The sequence below is a fragment of the Fopius arisanus genome, unplaced genomic scaffold, assembly GCF_000806365.1.
Source record: "Fopius arisanus strain USDA-PBARC FA_bdor unplaced genomic scaffold, ASM80636v1 scaffold00140, whole genome shotgun sequence".
Taxonomy (NCBI): Eukaryota; Metazoa; Arthropoda; class Insecta; order Hymenoptera; family Braconidae; genus Fopius; species Fopius arisanus.
The window spans coordinates 220,261-241,523 of record NW_011887879.1 but is presented as its reverse complement, the minus strand read 5'-3'; the positions used below and the strand labels follow the sequence as shown (position 1 = coordinate 241,523).

At 36.1% G+C, this 21,263-nt stretch overlaps 3 protein-coding genes across 7 annotated transcripts in view; 2 read left to right on the top strand and 1 right to left on the bottom strand.

The window, feature by feature from the left end:
- Positions 1–4,655, top strand: part of Ctf4 (Chromosome transmission fidelity 4) — a 6,109-nt gene extending 1,454 nt beyond the window's left edge. Inside the window, exons 2-4 of one of the 3 annotated variants that reach the window (XM_011314025.1) lie at positions 365–493; positions 1,072–3,455; positions 4,200–4,655. In XM_011314025.1, the coding sequence (XP_011312327.1) occupies positions 1,127–3,455; positions 4,200–4,531 (2,661 nt within the window). In that variant the 5' untranslated portion in view covers positions 365–493; positions 1,072–1,126 and the 3' untranslated portion in view covers positions 4,532–4,655. Of the gene's footprint in view, positions 1–364; positions 494–520; positions 816–1,071; positions 3,456–4,199 lie in introns of those variants that run through there. The other 2 variants (XM_011314024.1, XM_011314022.1) reach the window with 2 other exon arrangements.
- Positions 4,656–7,203: 2,548 nt separating this feature from the next.
- LOC105272105 (organic cation transporter protein) lies at positions 7,204–15,358 on the top strand. Its single transcript, XM_011314007.1, has 10 exons — positions 7,204–7,410; positions 7,745–7,867; positions 9,317–9,639; positions 9,897–10,000; positions 10,146–10,300; positions 10,399–10,567; positions 10,905–11,239; positions 11,340–11,644; positions 14,993–15,129; positions 15,267–15,358. The coding sequence occupies exons 2-10, from the start codon at positions 7,846–7,848 to the stop codon at positions 15,301–15,303; spliced, it is 1,587 nt and encodes a 528-aa protein (XP_011312309.1). The 5' UTR covers positions 7,204–7,410; positions 7,745–7,845; the 3' UTR covers positions 15,304–15,358.
- LOC105272109 (epoxide hydrolase 4) overlaps positions 15,028–21,263 on the bottom strand; it is a 222,740-nt gene continuing 216,504 nt past the window's right edge. For 2 of the 3 annotated variants that reach the window (XM_011314018.1, XM_011314021.1), the window contains one exon: positions 15,837–16,041. In XM_011314018.1, the coding sequence (XP_011312320.1) occupies positions 15,863–16,041 (179 nt within the window). In that variant the 3' untranslated portion in view covers positions 15,837–15,862. Of the gene's footprint in view, positions 15,114–15,836; positions 16,042–21,263 lie in introns of those variants that run through there. The other variant, XM_011314019.1, reaches the window with a different exon arrangement.

Below are 21,263 nucleotides of genomic sequence, written 5' to 3'. Positions count from 1 at the left end.
CCCCCCCCCCATATAATGTATATTTTTTTTCCCATCCTGATTAAAAACGAATTGAAGAATGGAATAGTGCATAATTGCAGAACTCGTTATATTGTTCTACTCAAACTGTTAAATGTACTTTAATTGTCAATCTCTTGAAGTTACTACAGTTTTTTTGTCTTTCTGCTCAGTCGTTTTGTCAGATCATTTGTAAAATTGTTAATTTTATGCCTCTTTTTTGGAAGTAAAGATTATGAAAAATATTGATTGTAATATTTCAATGTTTTAATAAGAAAATAGCAGTCACATGTCATTTTCATCAGACAAGTGGTCATCTGCTTATTTTATTCGTTACGTTAAAGTCAGTGCTTTTTAATTTAAATAGGAGGATAATTATGATAAAGCATAAGTTGGGAACATCTGATTCAATGGAACGGGAAAAGAGGCGAGGGCTATAAAAGACGATAATTGCCTGAATAATTTGTGGGGAAGCATATTGAATGTAAAGCATTTCGTAAGTAGCACATGGAGACCAATTGTACCATATTTTTCTCTGAAAATTTTTTTAATATTTATAGAATTTTTCCAATCACAATAATTAGCCATATAATGCGTCAAACTTTCGAAGTTATAACAGCACAATTGAGGTGGTGATCAACTGTCACTTAATGGGATACATTTGCTGTGAACCACACAATGGCGTGGAGAATTAGGAGTTTATCACATAATGAGACTGGGAGTTGAAGTAGATCTCTTACCTAGGGAGGTAAAGTGAAGGAGGTTCGCCCACGTGCAAAATTACCGCCAGAGCCGAAGATAGGGTATTAAACACGTGGGTAAGGTGCCTTTATTTTACCTTTCGTGGTGAAAACATCAGTTTTCTCCTCGACGTAGGAGCTAAATCAGGATTCCCTTCCGCGCAATGGAAGTGTGTATCTTGCTCCAGCCGGGAAGAAAAATAATTTTGTTAGAATTGGATTTTGTAGCTATCTAATTTTGATTGGCAAATATCATTGATGAATGACTGTTATTTATGTATTTACAATAATTTTGAGTGTTAATTGATCATTCATCGTTTTCTGATGATTCAAGAGGTGGATTAATAACCTGTGGTGGAGACGGTGACGTTCGATCATGGCTGGATCTGATGGATGATGACCCCTCGGATAGTTGTATTGCAGAACAAGCCACGTGTTGCATCTCCAAGTCCGAGAAAATCTACGTAGGAAACGATAACAACACAGTACAGATTCTTACGTACCCAGACCTTGAGAAATCTGGAATAGTGACGCGCTTCTCCTCGACAGTCTCCTGCCTTGCCGCAACCCAAACCAGTAATCTTCTCATCTCTGGTAGCTGCGATATGCGTATTCACGTAACGAACCTCGACACTTCTACTACAACAGAGTTGCAAGGTCATGAAGCTCCAATCTTGGCCGTATCCCTAGATCCGAAGGAGGAATTTGTGGCGTCCTCCTCTGGAGATGGTACCCTCCGCGTTTGGAGTATCAAGGATAAGAAGTCAATCCAGATTTGGAACGTAGTTCCAAAATGCAATTCTTTCTTCACAGCAAAAATTCACTCAGTCCCTTCATTCGAACCAACGGCAGGTAAATACTTGGCCTACCCCTACGGTCTTGAGGTAATCGTCACAGAAAGAGGTACCTGGAAGGAATTATTTAGATTGACATCCCCTAACCTTAAGCGAGACATCAACATCTGCAAATTTTCGGAATGTGGAACACGATTGGCAGCTTCATCGGTGATAGGCGAAGTTATTGTCTGGAACGTGGCGACTCGAAAAGAAATCGGTGCTGTTGAACATCATCAAAAATCAAAAATAACCTGCTTAGTCTGGCACTTGAAAACTCCAACCGAGCTAACCTTTTGTGATAGCTTGGGTCAATTGGGTTCCATTGATGTTCCTCTGATCGAGGAAGCTGTTAGCAATTCCTCTGAACTGGCCACAAATGGTCAGGATATGTATGAGTCGGGACACCTAAACTGCAAAGAAGACGATGATGATGAGAATGTTATTTCTCTAAGTAAACTGAAGGCATCGATCCTCGAGGATGACGCGAAGAGTCATTCAGATGTCACGTCAGTTCATGAAGATAAACAAGTGTTATCAGATGTACACCTCCAAGAGCCCTTTCAGCCAGGATCAACTCCAGTCCACCTTCTCTCTCGATTTATGATGTGGAATGATGTAGGGATAGTCAAATGCTACAAAAGCGAAGATGACGAGGACTCCAGCATCGAAGTTGAGTTTCATGATACTTCTGTCCACCATAGCATGCACATGAATAACTATCTTCGTCACACAATGGCAGCATTGTCCACAGAAGCCTTAGCTCTGAGTTGTCCATCAAACGATGAGGAGGGGAGTAAACTTCTAGTGATAATGCTACAGGTCTGGGACACAGGTAACAAAGAATGGAACATTGACCTTCCTGCAAACGAAGAATCAAGGGCTGTGGCTGCTGGCAGTAACTTCGTTGCTCTTGCGACATCCAAGAGATATTTGAGGTTTTTTATGATAACGGGGGTTCAGAGAGAGGTGGTAGCTATCCCTGGGTCTATCGTAGCCATGAACGCTTTGGCGAACCATCTGGTGGTAGCCTACCACAGTGGAGTCGGCATTTCTAATGATCAGCAAATGAGCATAATGTTGTTCCAGGTTCGTAGGGGTGATATCAAATGCCAGACGATTCCTCTGGCTCTTTCTCCGCAGACAGAACTCATGTGGCTGGGCATGACTGATCATTTATCACCAGCTTCAATGGATGCTGATGGGGTCCTCAGGATTTACAGCACAAAGTCCAATCTCTGGAGGGTGGCGGCCGACACTGGAAATCAGATCAAGGGCAAGATAGATCACTATTTTATTATTGGGATTAGCGAGAAGGAGAAGTCCATTCGGTGTGTCTTATGTAAAGGGAGTCACTACCCTGCTACCACACCCAGACCAACCGTTATAGAAATACCTTTTGATCCGCCACTGTGTGAGATAGACGTGGATAGAACAAAAAAAGAAGCGGCTATTTGGCAGATTGGAAGCAGTCCCGAGGATGAGGATACAGCTCTGTTCACGCTCATTGGATACTTTTGCAGTCATAAACTCGAGCATTGTGTTGTTGATCTCTGTCAGAATGTCGCTAAACAAAGCTTAATTGAGTTGGCTATTAAGTATGCCATGAAGACAGATCGGATTGCATTGGCAAAGAAATTGCAAGCCATTGCTGAAGCCAGGGTTGGAGCGTGGCCGGGTGTAAAGGAGAATGAGGATGTCGTCTCCCAGGATATGTTTCAAGGGATAGAAGAGGAGGAGGACGAGAAGCAAGCGATGGAGGAGGAGATACTCTTGACACCGATTGGAAGTAGAAAACCGGAAACGATAGAAATTAAACCGTTGAGTCTTAGTTTCAAGAGAGGGAATCCATTCTTGAAAAAACAGTCGACGGTTTCATCTAATGGTATTTATTTGCACGTCAAGTAAATTTTTTTTTCTATAAATATAGAGGTTCGAACCTTTTTACTGTAAATGTACATATCCAAGTATCTGTAGTTGTATTAGTTTTTTTCGCATTTTTTCACATGCCATACCTACTGAAAATTTTCACCATATTAGTTTATTAAGTTAGGCAAGAAAAAATAGCAAAGTTTTATAAATTTTCAGTAGCATTTTCATTTCATTTTGTAAAGATTCATTAAAGAAATGGTTATCTCTTCAAAAAATTGGGGTGGAAATAGGATGAAAAATAGTCTTCAAAAATTGTACTTTTCGAATTACTTTATAAATTATTTTCTATGCAATTAAAAAAAAATATCTTCACTGTCTAAATAATATTAGTTTTTCAAGATGCACAGGAATGCGAGGTCTAGAGTCTTCATTTCAGTCTATCTTTATTTTTCTGATTGATCAATAATGCGAAATTAGGATATGATATATCTAATTCAAATAATTTGTGACGACGTCGGTCATTAATTGTAGGAGTGAGTACCGGAAAGTGAAGCAGCTGGACAAGATAGAATAGGTTTTTTTTAGCTGAATGAAACGTTTGAATGAGTAATTAATTGTACTCTATTGTTCCACATTGCGCCATTCTCCGCCACATTAAAATTAAAATAGTTTATTAGAGTAAGATGTTAGAGACTATGGTGCTATATTCCGCTTTCTAAATATTTTATTTGTTCTGAAATCATATTGGATTTTTCAGCACTTGATGGAATGAATATGCTCTCGGCCAAGTCGCCGAAAAAAACTCCAACAATAACCGTTTTAAAACCAAAGTCAAATCCAAAATTACTGACTGAAAAAAAAAACACTTTCGTTTCCTGGTTCGAAAAGAAGAAACAAGAGCTGCAAGAAGAATTCCCGCACCTGAGTCCACGTGACCTAACAAAGATTGGATTGGAGAGGTATAAGTCAGAGTCTGATTTCCAAGACTTTGAAACGAAGAAAAGAAAATTGTCAGGCTCGGAGTCACCAAACAGTGAGGCAAAGAGACCTGCAAGTAAATTGATAGATTTTGCCTTCAGGAAAGATTAAACGGCAAGAAATACTTGATTCATGTTTTGGTTTCTCAAGAAAATTTTTTAATGTTTGAGCTTTCGGTATATTTTCTGATTATGTAATTATCTAGTACGAAATGAATTTTTCCAAAAAAGTCTTATTTATTCTGAAAAACTGATTGAAATCAAATTCCTGGTTTTCCAATGACAATCGATCATTTTTATAATAACACAAGTTACTAGAAAAACTCAATTAAATATAGATGTTGGTACAAGAAACGTTTCTCACCTATATGTTCTACGTCTACACTTCGTCCTACACTCGTCAAATAATCGAAATTATTCATTACCGTTGAAGTATTCCCCAGGTGTTTGCAATTTAACATTATTTTCCAACTTGAAAATTCATTCAGCATTCAAAAATTTTTAGCTGAAGACCTACAGACATTGGGCGTCATTGCTAGTTCAGCAGTTAACTTCATTAAACTTCGATTTAATTAATAGCTGTTATGATTCTCTCAGTCAGAATAATGGACTGATGCCTTTCAAATCACAAAAAATAGAAGGGTGAATGACCCTCCGAACAAAATATCTGTTCATAGTTGTTTTCCAGTGGCATTAAATCTTGAAAACTACTACCGACATCCGTATGGTCCGTTTACAAATTGAAATTTGCAGAGTCATTGAGGGTCCTAAAAAAAATTTTTAAAACTTTCCCCGAAAATTCCAAATTTTCTCTAATTTTACAACATACACAGAAATATCATATGTAGGAATCGGTCACAACCGGCCACTTCTCAAATACATTCATTACGTGCATACGTGCAAGTTTTTTATTTTACTGTAACTGAATAATTTTTTTTTTCCCACATGACAATTGGCGTATGTATAAAATAATTTGCTCAAGATAGAGTGAACTGAAAATTCATTCAAATTTATTCAAACAGCTACGACTATTTTTTCAAATAAAATTATCATCAAATGGGTGAAAGAAGAGTACATTTTTGAAAATGTATCCTATTACTTAAATTATATGGCGTCAAATTATTATAATTCTTTTACTGGACAGAGATTTTAGAAGATAGTTTTAACGTATTTTTTTGTGACGGTTGTCCTTCTGGAAAAATCGAAAAGATTAATTTTTCAGCGATACTTTCTACAATGGTGAAATTCCTTCAATTAATCATTCTCCGCCAAATCGATCAATGGACATCTTGAATGCATGAGATGTTCCAATTGATACCATCCTCATCTCAAATTCCTTAATTCCCGGTGTACATTAAATATGTACTGAGAGCTCCAGAATAAATCGATTAAATAACCATATAAATTCGTTCTCCGGAATCTTCTCCGTATCAACTTCGTCTCTAAACTGGCCAATCGGGGAAGTGAATCAAAGTAAACAAGATATACGAGTTAGTAATTACATGAGACCTATGGCTTTTTTTACCGCAAATATATCTCATGTTTATCTGAGATATATACAGAATCGCTATGTGTAATATATATGGGCCACTCTCCCCATTATTATTGAAAGTTTTGGTGAATATATTGTTTAGGTCCACCAAAAACAAAAATCATTGGAAATGTTAATTTCTCTGATGAAAAATCCATTCTTATCCTCTCAGTTCTCATCAACAAGCCGAAAGAAGAGAGTGTGAAGCAACAAGGAGATAAATACATCGAAAAATAATCCTGAGGTAAGCTGTTGTCCCTGAAATTCCTTAAACCCCTGTTTCCCCTGCTATCGCTGTTGACGTGACGAGTGAGTGATATTAAATTCAATATTTTGAATTGCTACAAAAGGGTAGCGACGGATAAACCACTCGTTGTGTTCAGTCAGCGATGGTAGATGGTCGGGAGAGGTGAATTCAGAGTTTTAGTGAAGCTCAGGACTATTTGATGAAATATATCTTTCTGTGTGTCCATTGTCTAAAACATGCCAACATTTAGTGTCTTTGGGGCCGATACATCGCCAGGTCCTCACCACCTTGGATAACGCAGTGAGCGGTGTAGTAGATGGGATATCTTCTATATTAATTGTTTCCGGATTAAAAGGTGACCAGATCCTTAATTAGGTGACGGACACCGATCCAATCAAATATAGAACATCCAGAATGGTTTGGTGGACCTGAACTAGACATTTACCAAAATTTCTTCTTTTATATGGAAGAAATGGAAGAAAATGAATGCAGGTGGAGATCTTCATCTTAATTATTGGCAGAGATATATCGAAGGTTTTATTTTCTAACAACGTTTACTTTTTGCATTAAATTAAGAGAGAATGAAAATTCATCTTGATATATAGACTGCAACTATCTGATATACAGCATTTTTTTACGAACTGCAAAAATTCCTACGCATATTACACGCTCTTGTGACGACAGAAAATGATGTAATGCTTTTTCTTAAAGGAAAGGACGGCTTTGGTGTGCGAGGAGAACATTTGAAAATTTTATAGAGATACATGAAACATTTGATTATAAAATAATTTTGAAACAATTCTTTTTGTACGCTGTTTCGCATGTACCCTACACTTTCATATATATTTATGTTATGATATATATATAGAATGTTATTTTTGAAAATTGAATTCTAAAAAATTTCAATATAATAACATTATATATATTATATTCTGTTATAAGTATAGTATATGTTTCATACAATATAATTATATAAATGCATATATTTGCAAAGATAAAAAGTATGACAAGCTAAAGATTATGATTTTGAGGAAATATATGCATATAATGTCTATTTCTCTTATATGTATACCGTGCTGCCGGTTTCTTCTTCCCCTTCCCAATCCATTCATTCCCCATCTCTAGCGCCTACAAAAGAATGCATGGCATTCGCCACCTTAGGACTCATCTTTTCGGTTTTCGTCCACTCGTATCGCAGCTGTCGGAAGTAACGGTTCGTCACGTTTCAAATCATTTGATAATCATATGTTATTTCATTTATAGATCGTCACATCAAGCTTTACTCTTTCTATTTACATAACTTGTATAAAAAAAATAAATTTAACTTGAAATTATTTTTAATGCTTTTCAACGTTCTTTCCAAATTTTTCATTAATTTTAATGTTTATTTACCTATTTGAATAATCATTAAAAGAAATGCATTTGAATACTTGATACCTTTGATAATTGTCGTCTCATGGAAAGGTGTACCGGTAAAAACGGATTCATTGTCGATATTTAACGGAGGCATTGCCAGCGTCTATTTATTTTGATTTTTCGTTAGACAGACGCCTCTCGTCAGCCTGAACGGTTAAGTTCGCTACAATTTGAGATTAATATCAATCTGGAAAAGTAAATAAGTTTGCTGTGGAATACTTGCACGTGGACCATGACAGAGGTGATAAAAAGAGGTGAGTAGAAGATTAATGTTTTTCACTCGAGACTGGATTTGAATTATTTTTGTATGAGATGAGATTTCGTCTAATTTTAAAGCCCCATATGCCCCTCCGTTGCGTCAGCCTACCGGCGATATCTGAGCATGTTGAATTTCATTGAAACTAACAGGCAAAATTAATTTTCTTTTATCGCTATGACTCGGGCTATTATCCGTAAATTTATGCTTTTTCGGGAAAAATACCTTCTTTTTTTTTATATGAAATAAATAAAATACTGAATCAAGTGCAGATAAATTAGTCAATGGGATAGTATCTATAATAGGAATGAAGGGAGTATTAAATTCGCTGATTCAAACATTTTTCCGCCCAACAAGGCATTCAAGTCTCTAACGTAGCTGATTACAGTGATTGTTAGGAAATTTTTATAGACGAGGGAGGGCAAATAGGAGCATCATTTTTTAATAATCACCTAAATTAGAGCAAATTCATTCTCATTTAATGTGGAGGCCGTCAAGGAAAATCACAATCATTCTTGTAAGAAGTCGTTACAACAGTAGAATTGGAATAAAATGGGTGCCCCACTTTCTTCAACTTTGTCTATTTTAATAATAATAACTCATCAATCTATTTTATCTCATTTAAATACCAACTTATTAAGTATTTGTTTCCCTCTGAAACAGTTTTCGAAAAGTATAATGAAAAAAATCAATTTAATTAAAAAATCATCGGAGTATCCATGTGTCACTTTGCATCCAAACCATTTTGAAAAATTCCATTTTTGATAAATAAAAAAATTTTAAAAGGTTTGAACGTATATTTTGCTTCGAACTTTTTTTTTTAAGTCAAATTTCGAGGAAGAAAAATAAATTCGAGAGAGTCTTACCTTATTCTGCTTCACATAATCCAGGTTTATGTTGTTTCACATTCGTCTGTGTCTGTGGATATGCCATTTTGTGAAAATTATCCCCTTGATTTTATTTCGATCAAAGAAGTAAATTATTTGTGATTTTTACCAATAAAATGTAATTCTGCATGCTATTTAAAAATTCGGTTTTTTCTCAAATTTCCTAATTTCACTATTCTGTTAAGCGCGGTGATTCTACGATAAATTTTATTACAATTGAGCTTATATTTATTCATTTTTTGATTTCTGATACCCGACAGCCAAAGGCTAATTACAGAGTCAATACAAAGTAAGCTCAAAACACATAAAGAAAAATAAAACAATAACATTGAAAGTACTCTCATTGGAATTTTTTTTTCATGTTGTAAAAAATTCTATAATACTCTTGAAAAGGCAGAGCATGCACAATATCTTCGAATTCGGAATCCGTAAATTTTTTCTTCAAATCTTTTATCTATTTCGTCGAGATAATTCGTTGAACCAATCAGTGGGAAATCCACCCGATTTGAATTCCTCACGAATCGTCACATTTGATGTTAAAATTGACTTTATAATTCCAGATTATGAACCGTTGGACACCATTCAGGAAGCTATGGGAGTTATGGGCCCTTGGCAGATTATCATCACCGTTGCCTTGTCTTTAGTAAATTTTCCTGTGGCATGGCATCAATTGTCAATTGTTTTCCTGGCACCTCCAGCTAATTTTACCTGTATTAACCCAACACCCGTTGACAACAAAACTGTATACTCAACGGAAGATACCCAATGTTTTGTTAATGTCACTCTTTTGACTAGTTCGAATATCACCGAGCTCGGGTCACCAGTAAAATGTACCCAGTTCGAGTACGACAAGAGTGTTTTTGACAGCACCATCATAACTGAGGTAATTCTATTCATAAATTCTTCTTCGAATACTTTAATTGGTTGACGAAAAACGATAATAATGATAATCAAAGAGTGCTTAAAAAACACAAATTCCATTCATAGTTTCCTAGATATTTTCACAATACCGAATAACAATTTGGAGCTACCTCGATAACGCTTTCGCTAATTATAGAAGATTATCGTAAAATGTTCTTCGCTTTGAGACGATAAAATTCCTCTTTAACATTGATAAAGATATTGTTTTTGTTCGTTTAGTGGGATTTAATATGTGATAGGCAACAATTGGCGAACATCGCCCAATCATGCACTATGTTTGGAATTCTAGTCGGCAACATGGTATTCAGCATGATGGCAGATAGGTACAGTACAAGCTGATGACAATCCACAATCAATACGTAAACTTGAAAATAGATTTTACTTGACACTTCTCCGACTGACATAAACACTGCCAGTTAATCAACACAATTATAGCATTATGTTGTACATCGATTCTGTTTATTAAAGGATTGGTCGTAAAATTCCCCTAATGATTGCTGTGGTCGTTCAATCGGTTACCGGGCTATTGAGCACGTTTTCTCCCTGGTTCGAACTATTCGTGCTTTGCAAATTCGTTGCTGCTATTGCCACAGGAGGAACTATGCTCATAAGTTTTGTATTACGTAAGTTATAAAATTATTAGAATTCTTATAATGACATTGACGACTCGTACGTAGTAATGGAACAATAAAACATTAATTCGTTTAATTTTTCTGTTCAGTTATGGAAGTGGTCGGCATCGAGTGGCGCTCAACCTTATCTGTTTTATTTCACATTCCATTTCTACTGGGCCACTTGTTGATTCCGTTGATAGCGTATTACACTCGTGGATGGCGTATATTTTTAATGACTGTTTCACTCCCACCTATTCTATTACTTTCTTATTACTGGTGAGAACTCATTTAATTCCAATAAGCCAACTATACGTATACTAAAAACCAATTTCAAAATATGAAATGTATTTGAATCAACAAATTTTTTTTTCGAGTATTTCCGATGTAGGAATTGTCCTGTTTGAGTATATATGATTTCGAAATATTAATGATAACATCATTCCAGAGGCATCACGGCTTTTATCTTTTTATGAATATTATGCCCTGGAAAAATATTATCTGGTACATCAGAAAATTTTGTTCATAGTTCCCATTAAACTTTCTGTTGCATCATCTAACGTTGAACTGATTCCAATAAACACCTTAAATTCAATAGATTTATTTTATCCAATAGGGTGATCCCGGAGTCGCCACGGTGGCTTCTAGCAGTTGGACGCATAAAAAGTGCTCGGAATGTGTTGAAAACAGCTGCAAAGCGAAACTCAATCCACGAAGATAAGGTCATAGCTGCTATCGAATCTCATTCGAATCAACGTGGAAAAGAGGTCGAACTAGATAAAAAGTTTTCGAAAACCTATAATCTACTTGATATATGCCGCACACCGAATATGCGTATTAGAAGTATCTGTATAGCTGTCAATTGGTTCGTATGTGGAATTTGCTTTTTTGGCCTCGCTCAGTATGTCGGACGATTGGAGGGAGATATATTCATCAATGTGGCAGTATCAGGTACGTACAGTATAACACAAATTTCTGTTAGACTAAAACTTCTCCTGCAGAAATTATACTTAGAATAGAAACTCAAAATTTTCTCATAAATAATTTTCAGCTGCCTGTGAACTACCAGGAATTCTCGTCGTTCTCTATTTGATATCGAGGGTTTCTCGACTGAAGATTCTCATCGGTGCTAATGTAACATCTGGCGTTAGTCTACTTCTCCTGATGTTTATTTCCAATAAAACAGCACAAGTTGTTCTTGCAACAATAGGATTGAGTGCTATGTCCATTAGTTTTCCCACTATTTACCTTTACACTGGGGAATTGTTTCCAACAGTAGTAAGGAATATTGGGTTTGGACTATGCAGCGTTTCAGCGAGGATTGGCAGTATTATTGCACCTTTTATTGCAACCATGGTAAATATTGAGCAATTCAACTAAGTATAGAACTACATGCTGAGTCTCATATTCTTAAATTATCCGAAAATTCGTCAGTGGTAGAGACTATTTAAGATACTAACACAATATTTTTTAAATTTTCCAAAATCATAGATTAGCTATCGTAGAAAAGCTAAGTTTTAATTATTTCTAATTATGGAAGACATGCATGAAAAATATTAACCTTTGGAATAAGTGATTAATGAAAGATGTACACGCGAGATATCCCGATATAGTATTTTTAAACGTGGATAATACAAGTCAGGTGGTTACCTTTGGTAACAGCGGGGGACGGGATTGTGGCATGCTCTACAAAAACTTATCATGTATTAACATAGAGCTACAGTATATATATAACGTATTTGAGATATATATAACGTATGTAATTAGAATTGCTACGAACAAGTTTCGATTTAAGAAAGAAAATGTGGGAATAAATTCAGAATTGTCCAAACGCTTGGAAATTATCTTCGTTTGACAAAGCCGTTACCATTTGTATCGGGGATACAAGCATACTGTTGAAATTTATATTCACTCATTCAATGAGTGAATTTTATGATAGGACTCCGGCCGGAGACCGAAACACCACAGGTTGTGAGCATATGACAGGGAGGGCGTGACAGTGAGTAAGTCCTTGAGTGATTTTTCCTATTGTCCATCGGCATCAATGAATTGATGGTAAGCTTCCGAATGGCTAGAGAAGATGCTCAAATCTTTGTATCTTTATATTCATATTGCTTGAGAAACCAATCCTCCAACTTCAAATTTTACATTGACGATGTGTCGAATTGAAAAATTTTGTTGGAAATTCTACAAAATTTCCTACGATGAGGCTCTATTTGGTAATTGTGCCGTATTTTGGTCGTTCATCAGATAATTGTTCACGTAGGGTGAGCTATTGTTTACGGAGCCACACCAAGAAATTTTACGGAGCGCTACGGTAATTTTCTCCGAAATGCCAGACAGCAACACGAGTACCAAACGGAACGATAATTTTTTACTTACGGTTTCTTCCCATGTACCTCATCCTAGGAAATTTTTGAGAATTTTCAACAAATCTTCCAATTCCACACATCGTGAATGTAAAATTTTTAAGTGGAAAGATTGATGTTTCAAGAAATGACAATACAAAGATACAAAGCTTTGAGCGTTTTCTCTAGCGGTTTAGAACTCTACCATCAATTTATGGATAGCAATGAAGGATTTATCAAATCCTTCGATGACATGCTCTTTGTCACGAGTCCGCTGTATGCTCACAACCTCTGTCTGTTCAACCATATATCTTTGCTAATAATTGAGATCGACACCTCCGCATGCACTAATTTTTCTTAATTTGGACTAAATTTATATTGGTAACATATAGACAAAACAGTGTTCAAATTTGGGTGGGATTTCAGTGCGCAACTTTCCCGCGCATTCTCCAGGCTCCCATTAATGTACAGGTGCAAAGCCCACAGTTAAAATTCAAATGCGCATGACACCAACAGGCAATAAGTGTGACAGATTTTTGAGATATCAATAATTAGATCCTAAGATTGGCTTTGTAATTGTTATTAACGATCCCTCTTCCAGGATATTTACAACGAATGCCAAAAAACGATGAAGAGATGAACATCGTTTGCAAAAAAAAAACAAAGGGTATTCATGACAATTAATTTTCCGGTGTGTGGTGCATAACATTTTGTATTCAAGACTCTTTTTGAATTTAATTCTTAACCTATTTAAAAGATTTCTCACACCAACTACTGGAAAAATGAGTCATATTGTCGGTCGAATTCTAATGTTTAAACATAGCCCGATGCAAGCGACGCGCTAAAAGCTGCCGATTACTTGCAGCTCTCTCTTGAGTCCTTGGTAGACTCCCAATGCCCTGCGGTGGGATCGCGCTCTGTAGGCGAGGGTTATACTCTTCCCGATTACGCTCTTTGGGTGAGAGCAAGACTCTCCTCGGACGGTGTTTTCTGGGTGAGAGCTATGGTCTCCCTAGCAATGCTCTCGATATTTGGAGTGTGTGTACATGGATGAGTTAATCCCCGCGATCTCGGCCTTCCGTCACTACATTATTTTATGTTGAGGTAGTGCTCAAGGTGATTTCAATTATATGGGACATCAAGTAGGCTCTCGGTGTCTCCACCCGTTGATCTACGCGTTGTATTATTTCGCGGTCTAGGTTTCGGTTTATTGAAATCGCATATCTGTGGAACCTGGCCCTCTCTCCTAGCATCCTCAGCAACTCCAGGGCTTCCTGCTTCCGTTCCATTCGTCATCGGCTTTAGCCTGTAGCGGGTAATTTTCGTCGGTACTTAGGGTATCGTTTTATTCAAGGACTTTACAGCTTTTTTTCCGACTTGGGGATTTTGTGTCATCCCGAGGACGAGTTCCAACCCCAATCGTACTGTTTCTTCGTGCTCTTGTTTTTGGATATCTTTTGGATTTTACGATTTTCGGTATTGTGAGGTTTACCGACTTCGGGTAAGGCAGGGCACCTCCTTAACCTCGCTCCAGTTCATTCGGTTTTCGTTAGCTTTTGGTCCTCAAAAAGCTAACTGGCGCCCCATCAAATCGGTTGGAATAGTAGGATGCGAGTACGGGAACGCGCGAAGGTAGTAACTATCTTCGATCTTCGGGACGAGATCAGGAAAAGTGTTACAGGATTGATTCAACAACCTAATTTATCTACGAACCTGATACATAAATATGGGCAAGTGGTTCTATGTTTAGAGGAATATCTCATTCTCTTCTTTTTACACTTGTGCAATCAAAAAGTCGGAATATTTCTCCGGTAAAACGAAGTAGAGAGCAATAGAATCAGAAAACCTTTCGTTTGTGGTAATCAATCCATTTTTAAATGAGTAGTTCTCAAGTAGGCTGAAATAAAAAAGATGGAGCTTGAAAAATCTATGTCTTTACCTGAACATTTTAAGGATTTGGTAACTATTTTATCAATTTTCTCAAGCAATTATATTAAAAATGTTTAAATACTTTCTATAGTTTGGCACAGACTAGGCCGTAGGTATTGCTATCCTTATTAGAAAATCGAAAAAAAACGGGTAAAAAATTACCAGTTGTCAATTATCTATCTGATAGAATCCATTTGTTCTAATTAAAGAAAACTTCCCCAAAGGTTCGAAATGAAGAATAAAATACTGAACTCCAAATAATGGTATAATTGACAAAGAAATAGATGAACTCGTGTGCAACTACAAAAGCTGACTCAAATGTTGATGTCAATGAGCATATGTTATATTGTTCACCCTCTCATATTTTTGCCTTTTGTCACTCCTTACAGACATGAAAACTTAAATTCTTAATGTATTTGATTTTTAGGGATATTACGGAGCATCAATCCCCCCATTATGTTTTGGAATCGGTCCCCTCATCGGCGCAGGCTTATGTCTCTTATTACCCGAAACAATGGATTGTAAACTTCCAGAGACGATTGAAGAAGCTGAAAATTTCAGGAAGTAAGATTTAATTAAAAATCATTAGTGATTTTATGCTTTGTAAATGTTTGCCTTCTCCTATCTAATCATAATGACTCATAATTCTAATGTCTGGTCAGAATGCGGAAATTAAAAATGAATGTTTGATAAATTTTCAGGGGAAAAACAGACATTGCTTTAGAGGTAGTAACCTAGAGTTCGACAGTGAATTGAATGAAAATCTCTGACGTTTTTGGATTTTTATAGCAGTGTTCATATTCATTTTACACAACATTGATGTTCATCACGATAGAAATAATTTCTCCGTAAATTATAATACAATCACAAATATTTTTGTTTCGTTTCATTCAGTCAATCACAATTAGCCACTGTTGAATGAAAATGAAAAACTCGCAATTATTTTTGTATCCAAACCTCTGAAGTATCGTTGTGAGGGTAAGTATAATGACGTTTGTAGTCTGAATAATATAAGCATCAGTAAATTAGAATAACTTGAGCATTTATAACATTTTCTTATTAAAACAAAATTGTACATGTTCATCACAAACTTCTAAATTAATATAATTAATATATTAATATATTTGTCTGAATGCTAAAGAATATTCTTCATGAAAAGCAATTACGAACTTTCAACGAAAATAGGCAACTGATTTGAATAACATTGCTGATGAAATAGAAAAAAAATATTATCAAAATTTAGCCTTTGTATGCACCGAGTTTCGGAGACATTATGGCGTGATAATGGGACTACCTGTTATGTCGTTGTGTGATCCAAATAGAGTACCTTGGTAGGTAAAGTACTTATAACATTGTTGGTTCGTTTATGAACGGCATCAAACACTTGGTTTCCATATTTGACAGTACTACTTAGGGAACCCAACCATGTGGAGACGATGCCTTTGGATGGAGTTTTCTCTACTGATGGAGGTTTACCTGGTAATTAAAACAATTGCCATAAATATTTTTGGTTGTGATAAAAAGAATGGTACAAAATTTTTGGTTGAATAATTTTGGAAAGTAAAAAAACGAACGTCGTAAAAACCGCACTTCTTATGGCTGAACAGATGAAAAGTAGGACCGTTTTTCTCTTAAAAAAAAAACATAACGTTTTTTTGTCACCGTTTTGTGCGGCAAAGCTTAGCTATCTCAAACATTAATGTTATATATGATTATACTATACTATATGTATATGTAGAGGTGGTTATGAGGTCGCATTGACAGATATAATGTATCCTTTGATATGGTATGACTTTGATGGATATCGAGGCAAAGTCGATTACGAGGACCGTCCTCACAACCTACACCATTAGTCTAACGGTGACTTTGAAGACACAGGGCGAGCGAAAAACATACGAGGATAATGTCCTTAAAAATTTATCAATCATGCGTACACTTTCAGGACTATGGTGGAAACTTTATTATGGACTTCAAAGGAATCATTTTTTAAAATTAAATTAGCAGATAAAATATTAATCTGAATCTATTCTCTACGAATGAGGTCAATCATTCTCACGAAAAATGGTAAACCTACCGTTGGTGATCATACCAAAACTTTTTTTGAGCATCGTTGGGAAGTCCGACCTTTACTGAAAAAACAATCTAATGAAAGAATCACAGCGTTGAACGTCGCGATTTTTTCGACTTTCTTTTTGCGGAATCCAATGATTTTGAGTATATTCTCATTCAATTATGTCATCTTTAAGTTTATTCACTGACGGAATTTTACACATTAGTAGTTTGAAAGATGTGTTTGTCCATGGGAGGAAATGTTCAGTTAAATATTATCATAAAAGGAAGTATGCAGCAGGTGTACTGGCAGTTTGCAGTAAGTAAAATTTATTACGTTAACTGATGGGAAATGTTCAAACTTTTACTCTATCATCTCGGCAAATTCAATTTTTTTTTTGAGATGATGAAAGCATTTTGCTCAAATTAAAATCGACTGCAGAAGCTATAGCTGAACATATTGAAGAGGACTGGGTGTGCGTCACTACTCATGTGATTAATGGATCTGTCCGCCCTCCACGTACTGTCAATTTCCTCACCTTTGTTTACGATGTTTAATTTTTATTTTGAGCAATATTTCTTACTTCAACATCAAATATTCTATAATTTTTTCTAATAAAAACTTTTCCCTCTCGTATACCCTTTCGGGTCTTTACGATTTGTTCCCACCCCCCAAACCCCCTGCACCGCATTTGCCGAAGGGAGGGAAAAACCTCATTCGAGGGGAAAAACCTGCCCTGGTACAGTCGTCCTTTTGACAGGACTACCGCTGGACAGTGAAACTGTGAGATTAGAGCCCTATAAATTTTGACTGCCGGTGCCCGGGATCGAAGCCGGATCATTAGCATACGAGTCTAGCACTCCAACCGCACGGCCACTACCGTCGGTTAATTTTTTCTAATATTTTTGTCCTTACATAGCATTTTTTTGTTTTCTCCCCCTATTTTTATGGTCCCAAATGAAATTCGTATTAAGGTTGTTGTCGCGAGAGAGTCAGGCTTAAAATTTACTACGCTCCGGGTTGATCTTCCGCTAAGCGGAGAATACGAGTTAGAATATAAACTTTTGCGGGTTTACAGTTCCACTCGACTCACGCACACAAGAATCTACCATGCATGGATACATGTACACACAGCTAACGCTAAATGGTGCCGATCGTGGCAACCGCGCGCAGCGTGTTTCTGTTTTCATGTCTCTCTCTTTCTCAGTCAATCTATTTATTTTCTTTATGAATCGTCCCTTTGATTCGTCATTGACTATTCCAAATCTTCTTCAAGATCTTTTCATTAATCTGCAATCAGGTGCCTAGTTGAATGAAATTTTTTAAAACACTGGTAATGATTTATTTTTTTAACTCTCCAATTCAGCCTTGTCAATAACCAAAATAATTTTAAAAATGTGGAAAATTTTGAGTAGAAATTTTCATTTTTAATTTCAAATTCAAGTTGTGAAAATATTATTATTTATACATTTCAGCTGTATAAACTATAATTATACAGAGGAAGCAATAAATATTAATGTTTACAGGTTCTAATTTTGTTATTTTTTTGCTAAAAATGAACTATTTGTTGTTGTTTTTGTTTAATTATATAGTTAACTACTTCTGTGATTTTTTCCCAAATTATTATCTTTAATGATAAAGCCAATTTTTATTCTTGACTGGGGGGGCTCCGCCCCTGGACCCCGCTTTTTTTATGCCTTCGAATCTACATGCTTATTAGCACAAAAAAAAAAGATGTGAGGGGGGAACTTGGCTAGTTTTTGGCTTTATCTTCAGACTGTTTTGGCGTTACCCAGAATGCACCACGTGGAGGTAAAGTCTGTTTGTTTGAACAAGCCCTCCAAATGAGGTAAATATCGAAAAATGAGCAAGTTTGGATGCAATTGAGGATGAGAGGATGTGTTAGACATTTTAACACTTTTAATTCACTCGAAAATCAAAAAAAAATTCTAATTTGCTTCGCTGCCTGATTAACACGCTTTGAAAAACAAAGGAGAATGAAGAAAAACAATGGCGGCAAGATTTCATTCGAATTTATATAATTCGTGAAAAATCCGCTAGATGATGTAAAGGTTAAAAAAAAGGCTAGAAATTTTCATATAATATGATATTATAGATTTAGATTTATTTAGTAATATATAAAATATAAACCATTTTATGAATTTTTTCATTATTTTTCTCGAACTCGCGAGACAAAATAGTTCGGAAAACAACCGTTAAATCGCGGCGCCAAAGTAATCGGAATTGTGCCTGCACGCATAATGTATCATGGCAATTACACAAATATTCAGATGGAAAATTGATGAGCTCTTCGTGAATTTGCAATCAGGTGCCTAGTTCCATGGAATGATTAAAATCGGTTGCAATGTTTTCTTTCCTTTACTGTCCAATTTTGCTCGTTTAAGTACTTACAACTATCCCACGGGTGTATCCCTTAACTGAGTTAAACATACTGCTTTAATTCCCAATCGACCATAAGATAAGCCAGTGTACCCCTGGGTGGTGAAGAAATTATCATCGAATGGAGGAGGAAAACGAGAGTAATGTTTTTCATAGTTTTCGATAACAAAAACACAATTCATTATTTTCTTAAATTAGTTCAGAACGTGTATGTAAAAGGTTATTGAGGGGACAACCTATTTACAATACGTATATTACGAGGACATTATCTCCACTGAATATATCTTATGGAGACTTTCATGAAAGGATGGATACGGGGACCTGCACTCAATCATTGAAATGGGGAATTCACGAGCCGTTGATTATTCTGCAATCAGTATCTAGATCAATAGTATTATAAAAATTAGTTAAAATGATTTCTTTACTTTATTCTCCAATTTTTAACTTTTAAATATTCAAAACTACCCCACCTCTGTGTATCTCGGCTAAGTTACTTGGATTGGTTTGATTCTGAATCAAGGTGATGAAAAAATCATTATGGAATATAAACACATTATTTTCACCGAATTGTGGGAACTTTCATGAAACGTTGGATACGGGAAATCTGCACTCATAATGCATCGCTCTGACTGCACAAACATTAAGATAGAGAATTTGCCATCTCTTTTTTAATCTGCGGCTGTCGGTTGTCTTGTTCAGAATTATTTAAGTTAGTTGAAATGATTCGTTTCTTCTACTCTCCAACCTTCGACATTTAAATACCCAAAACTATTCCAACGCTGTATTTCTCGGCTAAGTTGAACGTATTGATTTGATTCCGAATCGTAGGTATACATTAGGGAGAGTACTAGGGGTATGGGCGATGGAAAAATTATTATGGAATAAAAGAATTACACGTTTGTAATGCACCTCGTTCTCCATTAAAAAAACAATTAATTATTTGCTTGGATTAGGACAAAATGCAGGTACACAAGGGTTGTTATGGGATAGACCATTTATGGTACGTATGTTAGAAAGACATTATCTTCACCAAATGTTCGTTATGAAGACTTCCATGAATCGGTGAATGCGGGGAGCGGTACTCACAATGAATCGTTGCAACTGTACAAAAATCGAATCAACGATTAGTGCAATCTTTCAGTGATTGCCAGATATGACAGAATTTTTTTAAAACAGACGATTTTAAACTTTTGTATCCCTAAACAATTGACCGGGCACCATTATGCTTCTTCATGCTCTTATGAATTGAAATATTACAATGATAATCCATATCCTTCGACCTCCTCAATCACCGTCCTTGCCATCAAAGTATACAAATAATAAATAGACATTAGAAATTATGACCTTTTATTAATTATTCGATGGACGAGTGCATAAGTTCCTCAAAGTTATCGTTGCGTCAATTTGCAATTCTATATAATGTCCCGATAGAAGTCATTTAATGGATATACATAGTAGTCCCTATAACAAACAATATTTATTTAACGTTCAACCGTACTTTTGGTCGATTATTCGATTGAAAGTGCCCGAAAAAGGTAAAAAAAGCGCTGATGGTAATTTTTTATAGTATATATAGGTCCGATAAGAGATTTACACTATATTGCGTATAGGTTATGTTTTCTCAGCTCAAAAACACCAAGGCATTGTGACCTTGGCCGGGGAATTAAAATATAATAATTCCCGGCGAGCGCACGATATTGAGGAATTAATAATATTCCGAAAAATTAAGGAAGCTAACTATCAGTTACGGGAGGACCTGAAATAATAAGAGGGAGGGGAGTTCTCAATAAGGGGGGGGGGGGGATGTAATATGGGGCAGGGAAATTCGTTAGGGCAGGCAGTAAAAGAAAATGGGGCACTCCCGGGGAATGATGTCCTCAGAATTCTCTCAGTTTTCCTCTGGGCTTTTGTCTCTTTCCTTCCTTCTCTCTCTCTCCGCTCTCTCCGTGTATCTACTTCACAATAGTTCTCCTCCTCACATTCTTTCCAATAGTTCCTCTCAGACACGAAAATAGTTCCTCTTCTGACAATAGTTCGTCTCCTCACAATTTTTCCAATAGTTCCTCTCACACACGAAAATAGTTCCTCTTCTCGCAATAGTTCGCCTCCTCACATTCTTTCCAATAATTCCTTTTACACACTAATTTCTTTCCTCACACTTTGTCTCTTCACAATTTGTCAGGGTCTTTTCACAGGGTCTCTTCGGAGTAACCCTTTTACTTTACCGGGCAGTGACTCGTGGGGCAGC

Bases quoted from the DNA above. Each gene is read 5' to 3' on its own strand.
- LOC105272105 (XM_011314007.1), top strand. From the start codon at position 7,846: ATGACAGAGGTGATAAAAAGAG. The intron at 10,301-10,398 runs GTAAGTTATAAA...TTTTCTGTTCAG, and splicing joins GCTCATAAGTTTTGTATTAC to TTATGGAAGTGGTCGGCATC. The intron at 11,645-14,992 runs GTAAATATTGAG...TTTGATTTTTAG, and splicing joins CACCTTTTATTGCAACCATG to GGATATTACGGAGCATCAAT.